At 41.1% G+C, this 18,859-nt stretch overlaps 1 protein-coding gene across 2 annotated transcripts; it reads right to left on the reverse strand.

Annotated features, from left to right (window-relative positions):
• Positions 1-2,259: 2,259 nt before the first annotated feature.
• VCPKMT (valosin containing protein lysine methyltransferase) lies at positions 2,260-18,777 on the reverse strand. 2 transcript variants are annotated; one of them, XM_004270033.3, is made up of 6 exons: positions 17,960-18,777; positions 17,753-17,863; positions 17,513-17,585; positions 15,576-15,695; positions 14,504-14,608; positions 2,260-12,394 (listed from the first exon to the last, which is right to left on the reverse strand). In XM_004270033.3, exons 1-6 carry the CDS (start codon positions 18,430-18,432, stop codon positions 12,380-12,382), a joined length of 897 nt encoding a protein of 298 aa, XP_004270081.2. In that variant the 5' UTR covers positions 18,433-18,777; the 3' UTR covers positions 2,260-12,379. The 2 variants fall into 2 exon arrangements, with proteins under 2 accessions (XP_004270081.2, XP_033284360.1); XM_033428469.2 differs by lacking the exon at positions 17,513-17,585 and having other exon boundaries at positions 17,764-17,863.
• Between the last annotated feature and the right edge of the window lie 82 nt (positions 18,778-18,859).

The raw sequence follows: 18,859 nt of genomic DNA on the forward strand, positions 1-18,859 counted from the left end.
AAAGAAGACTCTGTTCTTGTCTTCAAGGAGGGAGCCAAGGAGTTAGTGAGACAAGGTAGAAACATGGAAAAAATGTCACCAGAGCCACACTGGAAACAAACAGAAGAGAATCTTTAAAATGGAGGCATCGGGAGAAGAGCACCCTTGTGTGTTCACTGAGGGCTTCCGTGAGTGCGAATCAATGAACTCACAGTGAGCAGCAAGGTCCAAAGGGACCCCCGACCACCCTGCCACAGCTGGGGGTCACAGAGAATGAAGGCACATTGTCAGGACTGGGGACACTCTTGTGGAGAAGGAGTGTCCCTGGCGGGAGGAAGGCAGTAGAGAATGCATGGGATGCCGGCATAGGCCAGCATCAGGCTTCGGGGCTCTGAGGACCCAAATGGCAGGCTTCCCAAGGCTGGGCAGCTTTAAATCAGGCCCGGAGTCCCACAAGCCAAGCAGTGTCTACAGCCTGCCTGGGCAGACCTGCTACCCTAGATGCTTTCAAGAACAATGAAATACGGCAGTGTTGAGTTGAGGAGTCCTTCCATTTGATAGGCTGGAGGAGTCGAGGGAAACACATTTGCAAAACCAGGCCAATCATCTATGCTCCCATAGTGAGAGTAACAATAACAACAAGAAGTATTTGTAAAATGCTCGGCACGCTCTGGGCCCTGTCCTAGAGTACTCACTCCTTTTAGGAACCTCCTCCTTTCCATGACAGCAAGCAACTCACAACCCACAGGTGTCTCCAGCACCTGCCACAAGCCTGGCCCATTGAACACAAATGAGGAGAGATGGTGACTTTGTATGTCTGTTGTGATGAGAGAGTGAGGGGGACAATTGATAAGATATGGCCCAAGATCAACTAGGGTGTGAAAAGAAGACAGACTGAGAGACCAAGGGGGATTGATCCACAGTCTGTCTCCCCTCCCTTCTGTGGACCTTTGGCTAAGACCCCTGCTCATTAGAGATGAAGTAGATCCCCTCTGTTTATTTTAGAATGGCACACACTTGGCTGAGAAGGGGGAAAACGGATCAAGCTCAAGCCTTTTGTCAGACGTAAGCACCAAACACAGTAACTCGTATCTCCATCCAGCTTTCAGGTCGACGCTGGGCTCTCACATCCATTTTCCTGTGTGAGCATCCTAAGGACTCTGTGAGTGGGCAAAGCAAATGTCACCACCACCATCCCCATCCCCATCTGACAGATGAAGAAACAAACTCAGACCCAGGGACCTGCCCGAGGACTCACAGCTAGTCAACAGCAGAGGCTGGAGTTCAGCCTTCACCCTCAGACTTCTATTGAGCCCAGGACATCTCCACCAAACACTGCCGAGGCACATCTTTAATCAGGAGAGGGACAGGGTGACCTGAGGGGGTCTGCGTGGCCGCTGTCCTAATACTTGGCCACCACAGTCAATACTTGGCATTGATTGTTTGGAAAGGTGGTAGCAAAATGCCCTGGGAACTCACAGCTGAGTCCAGAGAGTCGTGGGAACTCTCCTGTGCTCGGAGAAGTGTTTCTGGGGAGATCTGCCATCTGGAGCCACTTTGTCCCCATCCCTACTAGGGGAGGCTGAGCAGGCCAGAGTCCTGGGCTCTTTATGGAAGCCCACTCTCCTTGCTAGAGTCCTCATGGCAGGACAGCACAAACAATGCCATTCTTTTTGCTGAAGAATAACGGTCACATTTTTCAAGGCTACCTGGCAAGTTACACCTGTGCTCCAGAGACACTGGCAAGAAATATAAAGCCGTAGAATTCCTCCAGGCTTTTTTTTTTCTTTTTTTAAACATCTTTATTGGAGTATAATTGCTTTACGATGGTGTGTTAGTTTCTGCTGTATAACGAAGTGAATCAGCTATACGTATACATATATCCCCATATCCCCTCTCTCTTGCGTCTCCCTCCCACCCTCCCTATCCCACCCCTCTAGGTGGTCACAGAGCACAGAGCTGATCTCCCTGTGCTATGCAGCTGCTTCCCACTAGCTATCTATTTTACATTTGGTAATGTGTATATGTCCATGCCGCTCTCTCACTTCGTCCCAGCTTACCTTTCCGCCTCCCCGTGTCCTCAAGTCCATTCTCTACATCTGCGTCTTTATTCCTGTCCTGCCCCCAGGTTCTTCGGGACCATTTTTTTTTTAGATTCCATATATATGTGTTAGCACACGGTATTTGTTTTTCTCTTTCAGGCTTTTATAAATTAATTACAAACCTACTTACAGCCTCCACCCTTCGACACACACACACACACACACACACACACACACACACACACAGACACACACACACACAGACACACACACACACACACACACACACACACACACACACACACACACACACACCATCATGCTCTCTGCTCACATTTCACAGGCTTGGGCAGAGATCTTTTTCTAAAGCAAAGCTCTGAATTGCTAAGTGGCAATATTAGCTATTAGCTTGGGTCTTATGTTAGCCCTGATCACATTAAGCATGATCACACAAGGTAGAACTTACATCAAATTTGACAGTCCCAAGCCCACCCATATGCAACGCCAATATTAATCTGGTTTCCTACTGGTTGGTAATTTAATTCTGCTACAACTGCAGCCAATCATCTGTCAATCATCAAAGCTGCCTTTAAAATTAACCCAGGTCTCTATTGTGGGAATAATAAGTGAATGGTTGTCTTATGTCTTTCATAAATTAGCCCTTATGAGAGTCAGGGATCATTCTGGAAACTTAAATTCATGTCTTTAGTTTTTTTTTTTCTCGACTTGGTTTTAGGATGTTGTATAGTCACAACATAAGGACCTCAGGTATCCCATACAAGAAGTCACAGTTAATTCTAAAAACTACCCTACCAATTTATTTGGAATAACATGATGTGAGTATAAACTGTATTGACAGTTTCAAATCTGGTGATATTTAAAAAAAAATTAGGTTCACTTCCATCTTTCCAAATACCTTGACTGCTCATGACGATTACACCTAAAGTTCAGTAAAATGTTTATTGCATGTAACATCTGCACCCCAAGGGTTTGCCTCCATTCCAGAGCCCTGCACTAGCATATACTGGGAAGGGGAGGTTTTCTTTTATATCACTCTCTGTGGCCCATGCAGCCCTGGGACCCTCCCTGGCCCTTCCAGCTCTGCCCTGTCCAGCTGGTGAGCTCTGCCGGGCCTTCCAGACCCATCTCCATGCAGAGGATGCCGCTCCCTTCCTATGGGTAGCCCTGCAGGGTGAAGGTGGGGCAAGTATGTTTCTTACACTGGCCTCTTCACTTTCTGCCACCACATATAGGCTCGACCCAGGTATGAGACTCTCCTGAAAGCTGCGTAACTAAAGGGAATTAAAAGAGGTAAGAAATGAAAACTTCACACTAAATGTAGGCTTTCCCTGTAACCCATGAGAAGCAGCAAGGAAGTTTTTTAACCTTTCTTAGATGACACTGCTGCTCCTACTCTTGCTTTCCGGATCTCAGACCTCACTTAATACGTGCTGTAATTCTCCCTCCACTTTTCAGGCAGCCCCCCTAAACACAGTGGTTACTCCTACCCCAGAATCCACTCTCTGAAGTAATTCGTTTTCTCAACAATTCATTTTCTCAGTGCTAAGTAACAACCCCATGATGGGGATGGAGTGGGGGAGGCCTGAACATTTTCCAGGTGCAAAGGCAGTGGGTTTGCTCTTTTGTAACACAGTTAAACCGCTCTCACAATGGGTTATTTCTTCACTTTTGCTTTCTGAGTAGTTTTATGACGTTTACTTCTGTAGTTTCATAGGTTAAGATTTCCACAGTATGATCAGCAACCAACACTATTCTAGGAAGCTTGTAAATCAATTGCTAGGATGATTTAGCTGGGATTATGGACAAAATGAAGACTTAAAAAGCAGATCACTTCTTGGGAAAAGTAGTGGTTGAGAAGGATCATAAGATAGGGGTAGGGTTTGAAAGGCAGAAAAGTTTGAAGGACCTACCAGTTAGGACCTGCTCCACGGCAGGGAAGAGAAACCCAACCTCAAACCAGCAGAACAAAGTTAACTAGGTTATACAACTGGGAGTCCAGGGGTGCAGGTGGCTTCAGGCACAGTTGGTTTCAGAGGCTCAAACTGAATCATCAGGACAGTGTTCTGATTTCTCTCTTTGCACCTAGGTTCTGATTTCGTCTGTGTTGATTTTTATTTTGGGGCAGCTCAAGTCTTACTTTTATCCTTAGCATTAGCTACCCTGGAAAAGAGGAAGTGCCTCTTACCCAGGAGGGCTCCGTGGGGGGGGGGGGTTTAGTGTCGGTCACGTGACACCCACCCCTACACTGTGGTGGGGGACATGAGGCTGTTTGGCTGGGCTTGGTCATGGGGCAGGCAGAGGGGTCAGTGCAGTGGGCTCTCAGACAGAGATTTAGTCTTCATCAGTCAGTTGGGAGAAGGTCTGATGGAGGACAGAAGTCATTGCTACAAATATCCACTACACAAAAAGATCATGCTTCTGTTTTAACAGAAGCAATGAAGCACACTGTGTACATCCTGAAAAGTCAGTTTTTGGTGAGAGTGCAAGAAGGAAGCAAAAGGAGCTACACTGAAGCGGGTATCAAATACCCAGCATGGGAGTTTCTACTTCACCTGGCAGCCTCTGGGGAGGTTTTTGAGCAGGACGTTGAACCGTTTGGAACTCCAAGTCAGGAGAGTGCTGGGGCACCATTGTTTGCACAGGTGTGTGGGGAGGTATTGCAAGTGGGAGACATTACAGGAGCATAAATTAGAGGTAATGAGGCCTGGCCTTAGGCGACAGCAGTAAAAAGAGGAAGGGGAGGAAGACAGGACAAAAATACTGCTGGCTGGGTGAGCAGAGGAAGCTATCAGGCAGGCAGCTGAAGAGGCGAGGCCAGAGCTTAGGAGAGGGGTCAGAGTTAGAGGGCCAGAGAGTGGGAACCTACAATCGGCTTGCAGTTAGAATCAAGAGAATTGCAAGATCTCCCCTGTGACTCCTTACTCCCTTCCTGTGAAGAAGGCAGAGTCTAAAGAGAAGGTGAAGAAGTCAGGTGGGAGTAAAGGTAAATGACAGGCATGCTGCTATACTGGGAATCCCGCCTTTCCGACAATAGAGGCTTTTGTTCTTTCTGGCCCAGGCTATGCGTTGTTTACTTAGGATGACTTCTATCGCACCTCTAGTTTGCAAGAGATTATCAGTCTGAACTCTCAGAGCAAATAATTGAGGCTTATGCTGGGGAGATAGATGCCTTCTTCCCTACCCCTGTCCACATATATTATCTAGTTTAACTATCACCACAGTGCTGTCCAGTAGATGTCATTCTCACTTTACAGAGAGGGACACTAACATTCAGAGAAACTAACTTGCTCAAGGACATAGAGCTAGATTCGGTGGTAGTCAAGTGAGCCATTTTCTCCTTAGGAGAAAAACAGAATGTTCAAGCTTGGGTGCATAAAGGGAAGGTGAGTGGATTTAGAACAGATCTGGGGCTGTCTTCCAGAGCTAATTTGGAATTTTGTTCCTACCAGCCACACTAAGCCTCCACTGTTCTCTCTTCCTTGGAATCTAAGGTTAACAACCAGACACTTATTTCAGACAGAGAGTAACAGACTGAATGTGGGTGTCAGAGATATGCTGGAGAGTGAAAGGAGTTTTGAACGACAAAATTTTTTTTTAAATCCTTGTGGCAAGATTTAGAAAGATGATAGCTATTTTAAAAGTACATCGTACCTATGTTCATAAATGTCACTGAAACCTAAAGGCATTCTCTGGTTAAACATTTATTATTTATGGGAGTGTGAAACTTGTTTTTCCTGTTTCTAAGTTTCAAGAAACCGGGCCTGTGTTCAATGTCCCTTACATGCCATGAGATTATTCTTTACACTCACTTGGAATGTAAATATCAAGCTTCTCCATCTAAGTTCTGGATAAAACGTGCTATTTATTTTGGTGCGCCCCAATATGCAACTGTACTGTGCATGCAGTGCAAGCAGGTTTTCAGGACACGTTCCTAAAAGAACAAAGTCAGGTACTGAATGTAGATACATGGGATTGTGTGTATTATATGCACATAACTCTGGCAATGATTTATCCAAAGCACCAATGAGCCAACACAGGAACCTGGAACTCAGATTGTTAAATGCCAGGACTTCAGAAGATTAACAACTTGGAATAAAAGTTAACTTTTAAAAAATTACTCAAGAGTTTTTAAAAGCACTGACCCGTCAAGGGTTTAACAGACTGCCAGCGGTACTTCATTAGAGCTAATGACATGAAGGAAATCTGCTAAGTACTCAACATTTAACCCTGTAAGGACTGCATCTAGAACAGCTCTTTTTCAAAAGACTTCATTTTGTTTTGCAAAGAAGAAATATCATTGTTTCTAACCTTGTGAATATTAAAGTGTGAACTTATCCTTCACCAAAGTAAGTATATTACAGGTAAGCAATAGATGTTTCTAAAAATTAAGGCCAGCTATCTAGTGTTCATGACAATCTTTTCCATCAATTGCAAACAAAAAGATCTTGAAAGTTTAATATAATGCAGTTAAGCACTTGTGCTATTTTACTCTGGCTGGCGGAGAAGCAGATGCAATTCACGGTTCTGACTCTCATTCTTATCTGTTGGTACAGACATAGTCAGCCTGAGGGATTAGTTAAACTAAGCTCCTGCAACCCATCGTATATACTGATTACATGGTAAAAGACGGTTTATCCAGGAGGCAACTGCTACACAAGTACTTCATAGTCACCTTGCTCTTTTAGAATGAACACATCTAAACTCCGAAAGTAATTATGCAGATATATCAAGCCCCAGACTTCAGAAAAATGACCTGGTGCCACTTATCTACTACTTATCTGGTCTCAGTTTAATACAGATAAGAACCACAGAAGGAAAAATTCGCTAAGGGTCCAGGATGGTGGAATCTTGGAGCTCCAGCCAGCAAGCCCAGGCTCCGTTATTTGGAAATGAGGATTTCCTCTGTTTTTGTTGGCCTCTGAATGCTCATGGCACTTGCTTTAAAACCATAAAAATGAACAGCAAACAAAGGTTTTCCTTCCACTATACCTTTTCCTTCTTTCTAAATTGCTTACTTGTTCAACTAACAGTACCGTGCAACAGTGTTCTCAGGCTCCTCCCACCCCAGGTACCATTCCCACCATGATGAGGCAGTGATGTTCATAAGGGCTCTATACTCTAAAAAAGATGCCCAGGGCTTCCCTGCTGGCGCAGTGGTTGAGAGTCCGCCTGCCGATGCAGGGGACACGGGTTCGTGCCCTGGTCCAGGAAGATCCCACATGCCGCAGAGCGGCTGGGCCCGTGAGTCATGGCCGCTGAGCTTGCGCGTCCGGAGCCTGTGTTCCACAATGGGAGAGGCCACAACAGTGAGAGGCCAGCGTAACGCAAAAAAAAAAAAAAAAAAAAGCCCAGATTTCGCACTGCAACACAGACTTGTATTATTACATTTTCCCATCCCCTAATGTAAAGTAATTCCATCTCTAGTATAATCACAACATTTATTGAAGGCTTACTGTGTGCCAGATATTCCATGTATTAAACTAATTTAATCCCCATGGCAAACTATGAGGCAATTTATTATGATCCTCACCTCACAAAGGAGGAAACTGAGGCACAGAGTCACAGAGCTAAGTAAATGGCGGAATTGGGATTTAAATCCAGATAATCTGGTCTCAAGGCTTGTGCTGATAGTTTTCAGAATGCTTGTGAGAAAAACATTATCATAGAGATAATTTGCTCTAACATATTTTAAAACCTATTATTTGAAAACTATGTTATTAATAATGAATTACATAAAATGTATCTCACAGTTGATGGACTCACTAGATCTTTACCAGAACTTCAACACAAAAGGACCTAAGACAATGTCTTAAATGACCCCAAACACCTAACAGTTTTAACCAAACTGGTGAAAATGATTTCAGAATTTGTTTTCCTACCCAAAATCATTTAAAGTGAAAACTCTGTCTTTCGATTACCTGATTAATTTTCAGTAAAATTCTGTTGCCACCAACTTTTTCTAATTCAAATATAGCCTGAAGGTCTCTACGGTATGAAAACTGAATATTCCACTTCTAAAATGTTTATTATCAGTGAATCAAAAACTCTTTCAAATCCTGATGTTCCTTGAGGAAAAATTAAAACTGAAAGTCAAATATCAGTTATAGAACTGTGATATAGCCAAAGACAGAGCTTCAGTCTTTTGATGTAAAAGCTACTTACTACTCTAATGAAGAAGGTATACTGGTTTGAAAAACTAATTGAAATTAATTAGAAGTTTCAAGTACCTCAGATGTAAGATCATGCATTATATAAAAGGTACTTTCAAGGTGAATTTAATTTTTAGAACTTTGCAATGTCGTCTCTCATGGAAGATACCAATAGCAGAGAAATGGTTTATGAATTGCAATGTATGCAAGCTATATGAATGACAGTCAAAACTTCAAAAGGCGTATCAAGATGCAATAAAAACATAAATCAAATACAATTTTATAAGAAAAAAATCCCTTTTCACTTACACTATTGTTATGGCCTGAATGTTTGTACCCCCCCCCACTCTCCCATTCATATACTGAAACCTAGTCCCTCAGTGTGATGTTATTTGGAGGTAGGGCATTTGGGAGGCGAGTAGGTCAAGAGGGTGAAGCTCTCATAAGTGGGATTTGTGCCCTATAAAAGAGACCCCAGGGAGTTCCTTCTCCTTTCTGTCCTGTGAGGTTACAATAATACAGCTGCCTATGAGGAAGTTGGCAACTTGATCTTGCACTGCCCAGCCTCCCAGAACTGTGAGAAATAAATTTGTTACATAAATTTGTTGTTTATAAGCCACCCAGTCCATGGTATTTTGTTATAGCAGCCCAAACGAACTAAGACAACCACATAATATTCTGAAAGCAACTCATGATAGGTACATTTATTGTTTAAAATCTAATTTACTTCACCTTTAAAATGCAAGTGTGATTCCATTTCAAAATATTCTATTTTAACAACTTCCTATCTATAAACTGTTTAAAGACAAAGTCAAGCAATGCCATCTACAGGGAACCTTAGGAACAACAGTCATATTTCTATGACCCATACTTTTCTTTAAATGAATACAATGTCTGTAGTCTGAGTTAATACTGTATGTGGCATCATTTAACAAGGGAACTAGGTGTGCTGTGTAAAAAGCCGTACTAACAGTCATTCTGGATTATTAACACTTCTTAAAATAATTTTAAATAACCTAACTTCACTTCCAAATTCACCAAACATATGATCCGTGGACCCTTGGTAATGAACTGTAGAAGGTTAAGATTTAAAGCTATGTAACCTTAAAAGACTTCAAAGTTATAACTGATATATAGTCACTGGAGGCTACACCTGTAACAATTTTCTTTTCCCAGCTCTTGAATCCCCCCTTACTCTTGAGTAGCATCACCTTTACCCTCTCGGCCAGATTCTCTAAATTTTCAGATACTTAGTTTCTAAAACTCAGCCCTGTTTATTTTAAAACCTATTTCATAGAAAATGCCACATCGGATTCAAAGCTCTTTCCCTCCCTTTAAAGTATAGACCCACTTTAATCACAGATGGTTTTTATACTTCTCTTTCCTTTTCTTCGCTCCCTTCTTGGGAGGCAGATGCTAGAAGAGGTTTCTCGATTGCAGTAGTTCTCAATTTAGGCTAAACATTAAAACCATCCAGAGCCCTTCACCAAAAAACACCATGCCTCTGGTTTAACTGGACTGGGATGGGACCTGGACATGGTCTGCTTGCTTTTAGTTTTCCATGTACAGCTAGTTTGAGAAGCACCGCCTTACTGGGGGGTGGCTTTCTAATTGGCCATCACTGCACTGTGGTAAGCAGCTTATGTGTTTCATTGTGCACAGCGGCAACCCCCACTCGCCTGGAAGACCAGAGGCCCACTACTGAGCAGTTCCTCCTGGCCCTGGCAGTCCACTGAGATTTCAAAGTTGCCTATATTCTGGCTGACCCCCAGACAGTGGCATCACGCCTCACTCATCTGCTGCATCACCTGCCTTTTAACCTCCCCATGCTGCTGCGCAAGTCCTCAGGCCGGCACGATCCATCTCTAACGCCTCTCTGCCTGACAGTCCCCGCAGTGCCTTCTCCAATTCCATTCCCACGCTCTGGGATTAAACAGATGTGTTCATCTGCTGAGTAAAGACAAACCACACCAGGTGGAGAAGGTGCTGGTCTCCCCTTCTTGGAGGCATCCTGGGTCTTGAATTACTCCCTCAGGTCTCCCTCCTGTGGTTTCTGAGTACAGATGCACTCCGTTCCCTCCCTCATGAGAGCGCAAAGGACTAAATCCCTTTCCCCAACACTGCACTTCTCCAGAAGAAGACCTCTCCCAGGCCTCCCCAGGTGTCTGTGGGGTGGTGGTTAGTGATAGCACGTGTTATCTGATCTGGCACCCCTCAGTAAGCCCTGCAGTGCTTACTGGTCCTAATCACCGTGGTTCTCTGATCCTAGAACGTGGGGATTGGCACCTTTTAACCTCTGCTTTGGCCTTATTCCAGAATAAGCTAATAAAACTCACTTGACTTTCTGTTACAAATTACTTAATTCTGTAGTCAGTACCATTAGGTCAGTTCCCCAGAAACAGATGACAATGAATGTATGCAAGTGACTTATTAAGGAGGTGATAAGTAAAGGAGTGGGAATAGGACATGAAAGAAGAGGAAGCACACACAAGCGAGGGTGTGATTCTGGCTAAGTTGCAAAGAGGCTGACTTCAGCCCAACCCCTCCAGGAAGTTTTGGTGTATGGTCACCTGTCTGAGGTAAAGGAGCTGGGCTTTCATTACAGGACTGTCAAGGGCACTCCAGGCAAGACCCACAGCGACTCTTTTTAGAAGTACAGTGAAAATGGGAGGAGGGTGAAAGGTATCTGAGGAATCTGGATGGACTACTGTTGCTGGTGAATGTTAAACTAATTTCTACCAAGTTCTATAATGTTATGAAACAAGCCAGAAAGTGGTCGTTTGTTCTAAGACTTCACTAGTAATACCTGGTATTATTTGTAACTAAAAAAGTATCATATACTTAGGTTACACTAACTGCTTAGTAAACTGCTTAATGAAATGCTAAGAGCAGTTTGGAAAAAAAAAAAAACAGCAGAACAAACATTAAAGATTGAAGCAAGCCTGAAGGAAAGAACTGTTCTCTTGATGTCAATCTTTAATTTCTCTAGGGCTGCTTTTGCTCTTTCTGGAAACCAGTCACCGTCTTTAAATGTTCATTTTCTCAAAAGCTATTTCTGAAACATTCTCAAAGTCACAGGATCTCAAAAACAATGTTTATTTTAACATATACATTGTGCCACCTAGCACCAATGCCTGTAAGTACCAGAATTCCATCTGGTTACCATTACACTTTGGAACCATGCGACTGAAGTCCTGATAGATCAGTCTGTGAACAGATGATTCTCATGAGAACATAAAACAGAGACCACACAGAATCAAAATCATTTGATAAATGCATACAGAACTACATTTGTAGTCATTTAAATACTTTTCTCTGTTTCATATAAACAAGCTAACACCAGTGACTTTAGCCGCATTTTCCTGGAAGCTATACGTGAGGAAAAGTGCATGAGCCACATAAACGCAAGAGCCTGAAGCCGGACTTTTTATTTTCACTCCATTCTCAAATAAACAATTTTGTAAAGATACCTTTTCCTCCCTCCCAATCTCCTGATATCTTACTTTCATCTTTATCAACTGACTATGGTATAATCTACTATCTAACTCCCATAGTAAATTATACTGTAGTCAGTGTGGTGAAGGAAAAGCACAGAACTTGGCCACAAAACAGTATTTTCATGTTTTTTTTTAAAGTAAAAGAACACAAGTATTAAAGTTATCTTAAAAGCAATGAAGTGGAAGATATTTAACGATAAAAACCACTGCATAAATACGTTAAAATAAAAACCTTTTAAATTTATCTTGAAGACAAGCTAAAATTTATTGATTTGAATTTAAACATTATTAAATAGTAATTGATATCTCTCTTTAGAAACCGGATCAACTTATCTCTACTTTCCTGAAAATACGCCAAGTCAGCCATGCTACTTTCACTATTTTTGGCAGATTTTAGGCTAACCTCAGTACCTATTTTTATTTGAGGAGTGACTGAAACATGTTTCTTTTAAGCAGAACTTGATGCCGAGCTAAAAGTAAACTAAGTTGGATTTCAGGCCCATTGGCAGGTAGGCAGTCAGTCAATCATTTTTCGTAATGCAGGCAGCCCGTGGTGGTTGTCTATATATCGGATCCCTAAGGACATGCTGGAAAAATCTGTGAACACAATCTTCCCATGCTGTATTCACATGCTCCAATCACAATGTTAGCTTACCCACGTTGTTAGAGGCCTGGGTAAGATGACTAGATTTCACGATGGAAATTTCTATAAGAAAAAAATGGAAACCTTAAAACACTGATTTCTTATCATAAATTAAGTATTTACCGGGTACTTAGTACTAGGTAATATTCCTAGTAATGGCTAATGCAATTCAAATGAACAGCCATTCATAATGTTTAGAGATGGTCTTTGCTGATGCCTGAAGTACAAGCAACCAAAGAAAAAACAGATACATTGGACATCATCAGAATTAAAAACCTCTGTGCTTCAAAGGACACACTATCAAGAAAACGAAAGGACAACCCACAGAATGGGAGAAAGTATTTGGAAGTCATATATCTGGTAAGGGTCTAGTATCCAGGATATATAAAGAATGTTTACAACCCAACAGTGAAAAGTCAACTCAATTTTAAAATAGGCAAAGGATTTCTGTAAAGATGTACAAAAGGTCAGTAAAAAAAAGATACTCAACATCATCAGTCATTAGGGAAATAAAACCCACTTCATACCTACTAAGATGACTACAATAAAAAAGATGGACAACAATAAGTATTAGTGAGGATGTGGAGAAACTGCGACCTGCAGACATTGCTGGTGAGAAAGGAAAATGGTATAGTAGCTTTGGAACAGTTTGGGAAGTCCTCAAAAAGTTAAATGTAGAGTTTCTGTATGACCTAGCAATTCTACTCTGGGTATACATACACTGGAGAGATTTGAAACATGTGCCACACAAAAATTCTTACATGAATATTCACAGCAGCATTATTCCCTAGAGCCAAAAAGTGGAAACAACGGAAATGCCTATCAACTGATGAATGGATGGATAAGATGTGGTAATATCTATACAAAGGAATATTATTCAACTATAAAACATGGATGCACCTTGAAAACACTGCAGAATGAAAGAAGCCGGACACAGGAAGCCACATAATGTGTGATTCCATCTGTATGAAATGTCCAGAACAGGCAAATCCACAGAGATACAGACTGGTGGTTGTCAGGGGTTGGGGGAGGCAGGATAAAGAAGTAATTGCTAACAGGTATGGGGTTTCTTTCTGGGGTGACGAAAATGTTTAAAAAGTGGTGATGGTTGTCCAATTCTGTGAATATACTAAAAATCGCTGTAAACTCTAAAAGGGTAAACTTTATAGTATGTAAGTTATATCAAGTTAAAGAAACAAATGATTCTCTGAAGAAAAAAAAGCCTTCATATTTAGGAAACACAAAATCTTTATGCTTCAAAAAACAAAATCTACTTTTAAAACTATACAACAGTTTCAGCTAAAACCGGATCCCTTAAGGCACAAAACATTTTAAATTTGTCTTTTTGTCTCTAGCGCCATGCCACATAATAATTGATCTGAATTACTAATCCTACAGCTCTTCTTTCCTTACAGTCTCAACACCTAGTCTTGACTCCAAAAATTACACATTATTTGCTTTTGGCAAGAATTCACATAATCAGAAAACTTCATCACAAATTCAAAGGAAAGATAATAGAAACAAATGGAACTAAGTAAATTTAGCACTCTCAATTCATAAAACTCATCTTGCCCCTGCCTTATACCAGTCACATATATAGAAGGTGCTGGAGGACAAAAATGGATGAGATACAGTTCTTCCTTTCTACAGGTTCAAATTCTAGGCATCAGAGAGGCAATGTGCATAAAATGTAATTAGTATAACAGGTAAAGGAAGCAACCAAAAAGGGGAACATATATAAATTCTACTTAACTGAATGCATTTTTCTTTATTGGACAGATCTACCTTTTTATAGTTTACTTGGACCATTAAAAAACATATGAATGGTTGGAGAGAGTTCACGAAGGACAGAACTGGCATTTTAAAGCCTCTAACAGATAACAGAAATTTATAAATAGTTAAGTTCCTTGTCTGAGGTAATGCCCAATAATAAAGCTATATAATTTACAGCTAGAAAAGACCTTTACAAAAGAAGCCTGCCTTATTTTAGAGGAAAAACCTGAGGCCAGGTAGGTTAGGCAATCTTAACACTGAGAGTTAGTGCCCGAGTCCAGTGACTCATCAAAGCTGTTTCCCCACTTGAAAATTAACATCTACATCACACACAAGCTCAGAGACAGTGTCCAGCTAATGAAATTGCTTCAGAGGATGAAAAGCCAAATATGTATTTACCGATTTTTTCTTTCTGATGTATAAAATGTGAATATCTTCACTTCGATATTCTTCATCATGTTTTTCCAAAGGAATTTTTTCAAAGTCAAAGTCTAGTTGAAGAAGCTATAAATTTAAAAAAGATATACTTTATAGTTAATAATATGAACTATCCTGTGGTGACAGAAATCAGAATGGTGGTTACCTTTGGAGTACTGACTGGGGAGGGGCACATGAAAAACTCAGCTAAGCACTTGATACATGTGCATTTTACATGTTTTAACTCAACTGAAATTGATTAATAAAATAAAATTTTCAATTATACATTATTTCAAAAGTTTATTAACATTCTTCATATTCAAGAAAAACATAAAATTAAAAAACCATTTCATCATATATCTGAGGCAGAGTCATGAAGAGTCACTTTACCCAAAGTAACCCTTTCAGAGGATAAAACTGCAAGGCTATACAGATGGACCCTTATGAGGAGTCACTTGTAATGTGGTGGATTTTTGCCCATAAAAAGGGCTTGGGTGACCACTGGAGGAAGATGGGTGAAGGATAAATGGGATTCTATGTACTACTTCCGCAACTTCCTGTGGGTCTTTAATTCTTTCAAAAGAAAAAAAAAAGAAAAATCTCGAAATAGGTAGGATACACTGGTCATAAAAATACAGTGGAAAACACTAAAATAAAAAGATACCACATGTCATGTTTCTATGATGTCATCTCCAAAAATAATATACACATCATTAACATGTTCCTAAAAGCCAGCAACATGTTTCATAAAGAAACGCTGAAAACTTTCTCAGGAAAGACAAGGGTGTCACATTATTATTTTACATTGTTTTACAGATCGACAAGTTAGAAAAGAAAAATAAATAAATAACCAGAAAAGATTAAAAAGGCGGTGGGGAGGGAGGCTGGCGGTTATTAGAATGGTGTGCTATGAAGGATCCTGATCCTCTCCTTGGGTTCATACAAGCAGAATGTTTTCCCTACTCAAAATTACCACAATACACTTTAACACAAAGTCACATACAGCCTCTCTGAAGGGTAATCACTACAAAGGTAGATCTAGTAGAGTACTCACCTCAAAGTATTTTTTCTCGATTTCTGGATTTTTTCCCATTGTTCGTTGTTCATAACAACATATAATACAAGTCTCAGATCCACTGAGATCTTTTAGGGTTTTCAACAGTGGCTCCAAAGACTGTTCAAAAAGGAATATGATTTTTATGACTTTTAAAAATTTATATGTTTACTATAAAAGGGAGTAGGGGAGGTGGGGGGGTAATTATAATTTCCCTACAATTCATCCATCTTTTTTTTTTTTTTTAACATCTTTATTGGAGTATAATTGCTTTACAATGGTATGTTAGTTTCAGCTTCACAACAAAATGAATCCGTTATATATATACATATGTTCCCATATCTCTTCCCGCTTGCGTCTCCCTCCCTCCCACCCTCCCTATCCCACCCCTCCAGGCGGTCACAAAGCACCGAGCTGATCTCCCTGTGCTATGTGGCTGCTTCCCACTAGCTATCTACCTTACATTTGGTAGTGTATATATGTCCATGCCTCTTTATCGCTTTGTCACCGTTTACCCTTCCCCCTCCCCATAGCCTCAAGTCCATTCTCTAGTAAGTCTGTGTCTTTATTCCTGTTTCACCCCTAGGTTTTTCATGACATTTTTTTTTTTTAATTCCATATATATGTGTTAGCATACGGTATTTGTCTCTTTCTGACTTACTTCACTCTGTATGACAGACTCTAGGTCTATCCACCTCATTACAAATAGCTCAATTTCGTCTCTTTTTATGGCTGAGTAATATTCCATTGTATATATGTGCCACATCTTCTTTATCCATTCATCCGATGATGGACACTTAGGTTGTTTCCATCTCTGGGCTATTGTAAATAGAGCTGCAATGAACATTTTGGTACATGACTCTTTTTGAATTATGGTTTTTTCAGGGTATATGCCCAGTAGTGGGATTGCTGGGTCATATGGTAGTTCTATTTGTAGCTTTTTAAGGAACCTCCATACTGTTCTCCACAGTGGCTGTATCAATTTACATTCCCACCAACAGTGTAAGAGTGTTCCCTTTTCTCCACACCCTCTCCAGCATTTATTGTTTCTAGATTTTTTGATGATGGCCATTCTGACTGGTGTGAGATGATATCTCATTGTAGTTTTGATTTGCATTTCTCTAATGATTAGTGATGTTGACCATTCTTTCATGTGTTTGTTGGCACTCTGTATATCTTCTTTGGCAATTCATCCATCTTTGAATCAATCCAAACAAGTAAACGTAGTTACAGCTCTGTAACTGATGATTAGTAAACTCTTCTTAACTAATCAACCATCATATTAATTTCAGTTTCCAGAGAAAGGATTCAAGTGATTGCATTTTGGAGTCCCCATGGGTAAACAAGTGAAATTGACTGCACTCTTAAAATTTAATTTAATATAATTTAACTTGGGATTTAAACAATCAACAATTTACCTACAAAAGCAAGTCCAACCCTAACTAGAACATAAGTTGGTTCAATGCTCATTATTGAAAAAAATGAGTGATGCCCACAACACTACACAAACTGATATTCTAAAAAAAATCATTATATAAATATAATAAATCTTGCCACAGAACAATGAATTCTTTACGATGCAACTTAATTATTAATGTCATGATTAACACATTCACTAGGAATAACTAAAAAAAAAAAAAGAAATCTTAGTCTTTTACAGGAGATCCAAATGGCAAAATCCTTTAAAAATTTTACAGACACCTCTCGCAAAATGCACATAACATTTTTCTCGATATGCTTCATGGACCTCTATGTTAATCATGAGTGTATATATATGTAGTTCCTGGTGACCTTTATTTTCTCTTTACTGTGTCATCAACTATGGAACAAATATCCTGCATTCAGAGATGTTAAAATGCGAAGAAATGCGTGCTTTAGAATCCACCAAATACGGTTTAAATCTTCTAAAGGAAGAGCCTTCACTATTAAATACTCACCTCTTCATAGTATATGCAGTCGGCCATCAGGATGTAGTCTGGAGGAGAAGGAAAGTCTTCTATTTCTTCCCCCCTTAAAAATGTCAACCAATATTTTAAACTGTTGTTTCACTAATTTAAAATATTCCTGTTTTACAAACAAGACCCAGAAAGTCCCCTTCGTATTAACCATGCTTTTAGTGTAACACAATTTAAAGCAAACTACAGTTATCTTAAAACAAGCTGAAAGGCCATACAAACCATTTCAGTACCTTGGCTTGAACAGAACCAGTGACAAGATGCTTGTTCATATTAATATTCATCTTCAGCAAGTCTTGCAATTCCTCTAGGTCGGTGACTATGACATCTGCCCTATAAAATAACGGTGACTGAGGTGTAGGCACAAGGATGGGAAGCCAGTAACCGGGGTTTCCCGAAAAGCGGTGTCCCCTCCCGCCAAGCTCTTACCCGAGGGTAGCAGCCATGAGCCCCACGGCCCCGGTGCCAGAGCCCAGCTCCAGCACCGACCGCCGGCTCAGCGCGTGGGCCCCATCGCCGGAAAACCCGGGCGTTTCCAGGTATTTAGAAAGGACGATGGCAGCGTCCCAAACAACGCAACCCACGCCGCCGGAGCCGTACTGCTGTAGTCGTAACACCGTGCCATCTCGCTTCTCCAAAACTCGCACAAAGTTCCGCAGTTGCTCCTCCCCGGAGGACTCCAGGGGAGCCGCCATCGCCGCCCGGCAACACTGAGTATCGAGCGCAGTGACGTCACACCCACAAGACCGCCCCGGGCCCCGCCTTGCAAGGGGCCCGGCGCCTCCAGGAGGCGGAGTTGGCGCCATAGCGCGTGCGCGAAGACACAAAGACCGGAAGGCGACGTTCCACCGGCGTGGCCCAGCCGCAGGCCAAGGCTTACCCTGCGCGCGGAACCGCCTCATTCTCCCCTAAATTACAAGTCTGCCTCAACGAACGGGCAGTTGAAATTACTTTTCCGGACAAAGCCAACCTGAGTGTTTTTATCTAGTTGGAGGTTGATTCACACTGTTTTTTTTTTTTTTTTTTATTACTGGCCTTAAATCAAGGCAGCTTCCAAGATCCTACCAAGGATGGCTATAATCCTGCTTACAGAGAATTCCTAACATGCTCCTAATTTTTCTTCAGAATGCGTAAAAATGGTTGCAAGAAGCTTGTGACTGCGTTTAACGGTGAAGAAAAAGTTATCCCTCTAAAGTTTACATCACTTAAATTCTTTGGGATTATGGAACTTAAATTGCACAAATTATTGAAAATGTGTGTATATATTACTTCTACAGAACTCAACAATCTTACCCCCTTGTTCCTTATAATGAAAACACATATTTTAAA

This window comes from Orcinus orca, chromosome 2 (genome assembly GCF_937001465.1).
Source record: "Orcinus orca chromosome 2, mOrcOrc1.1, whole genome shotgun sequence".
Lineage (NCBI taxonomy): Eukaryota > Metazoa > Chordata > Mammalia > Artiodactyla > Delphinidae > Orcinus > Orcinus orca.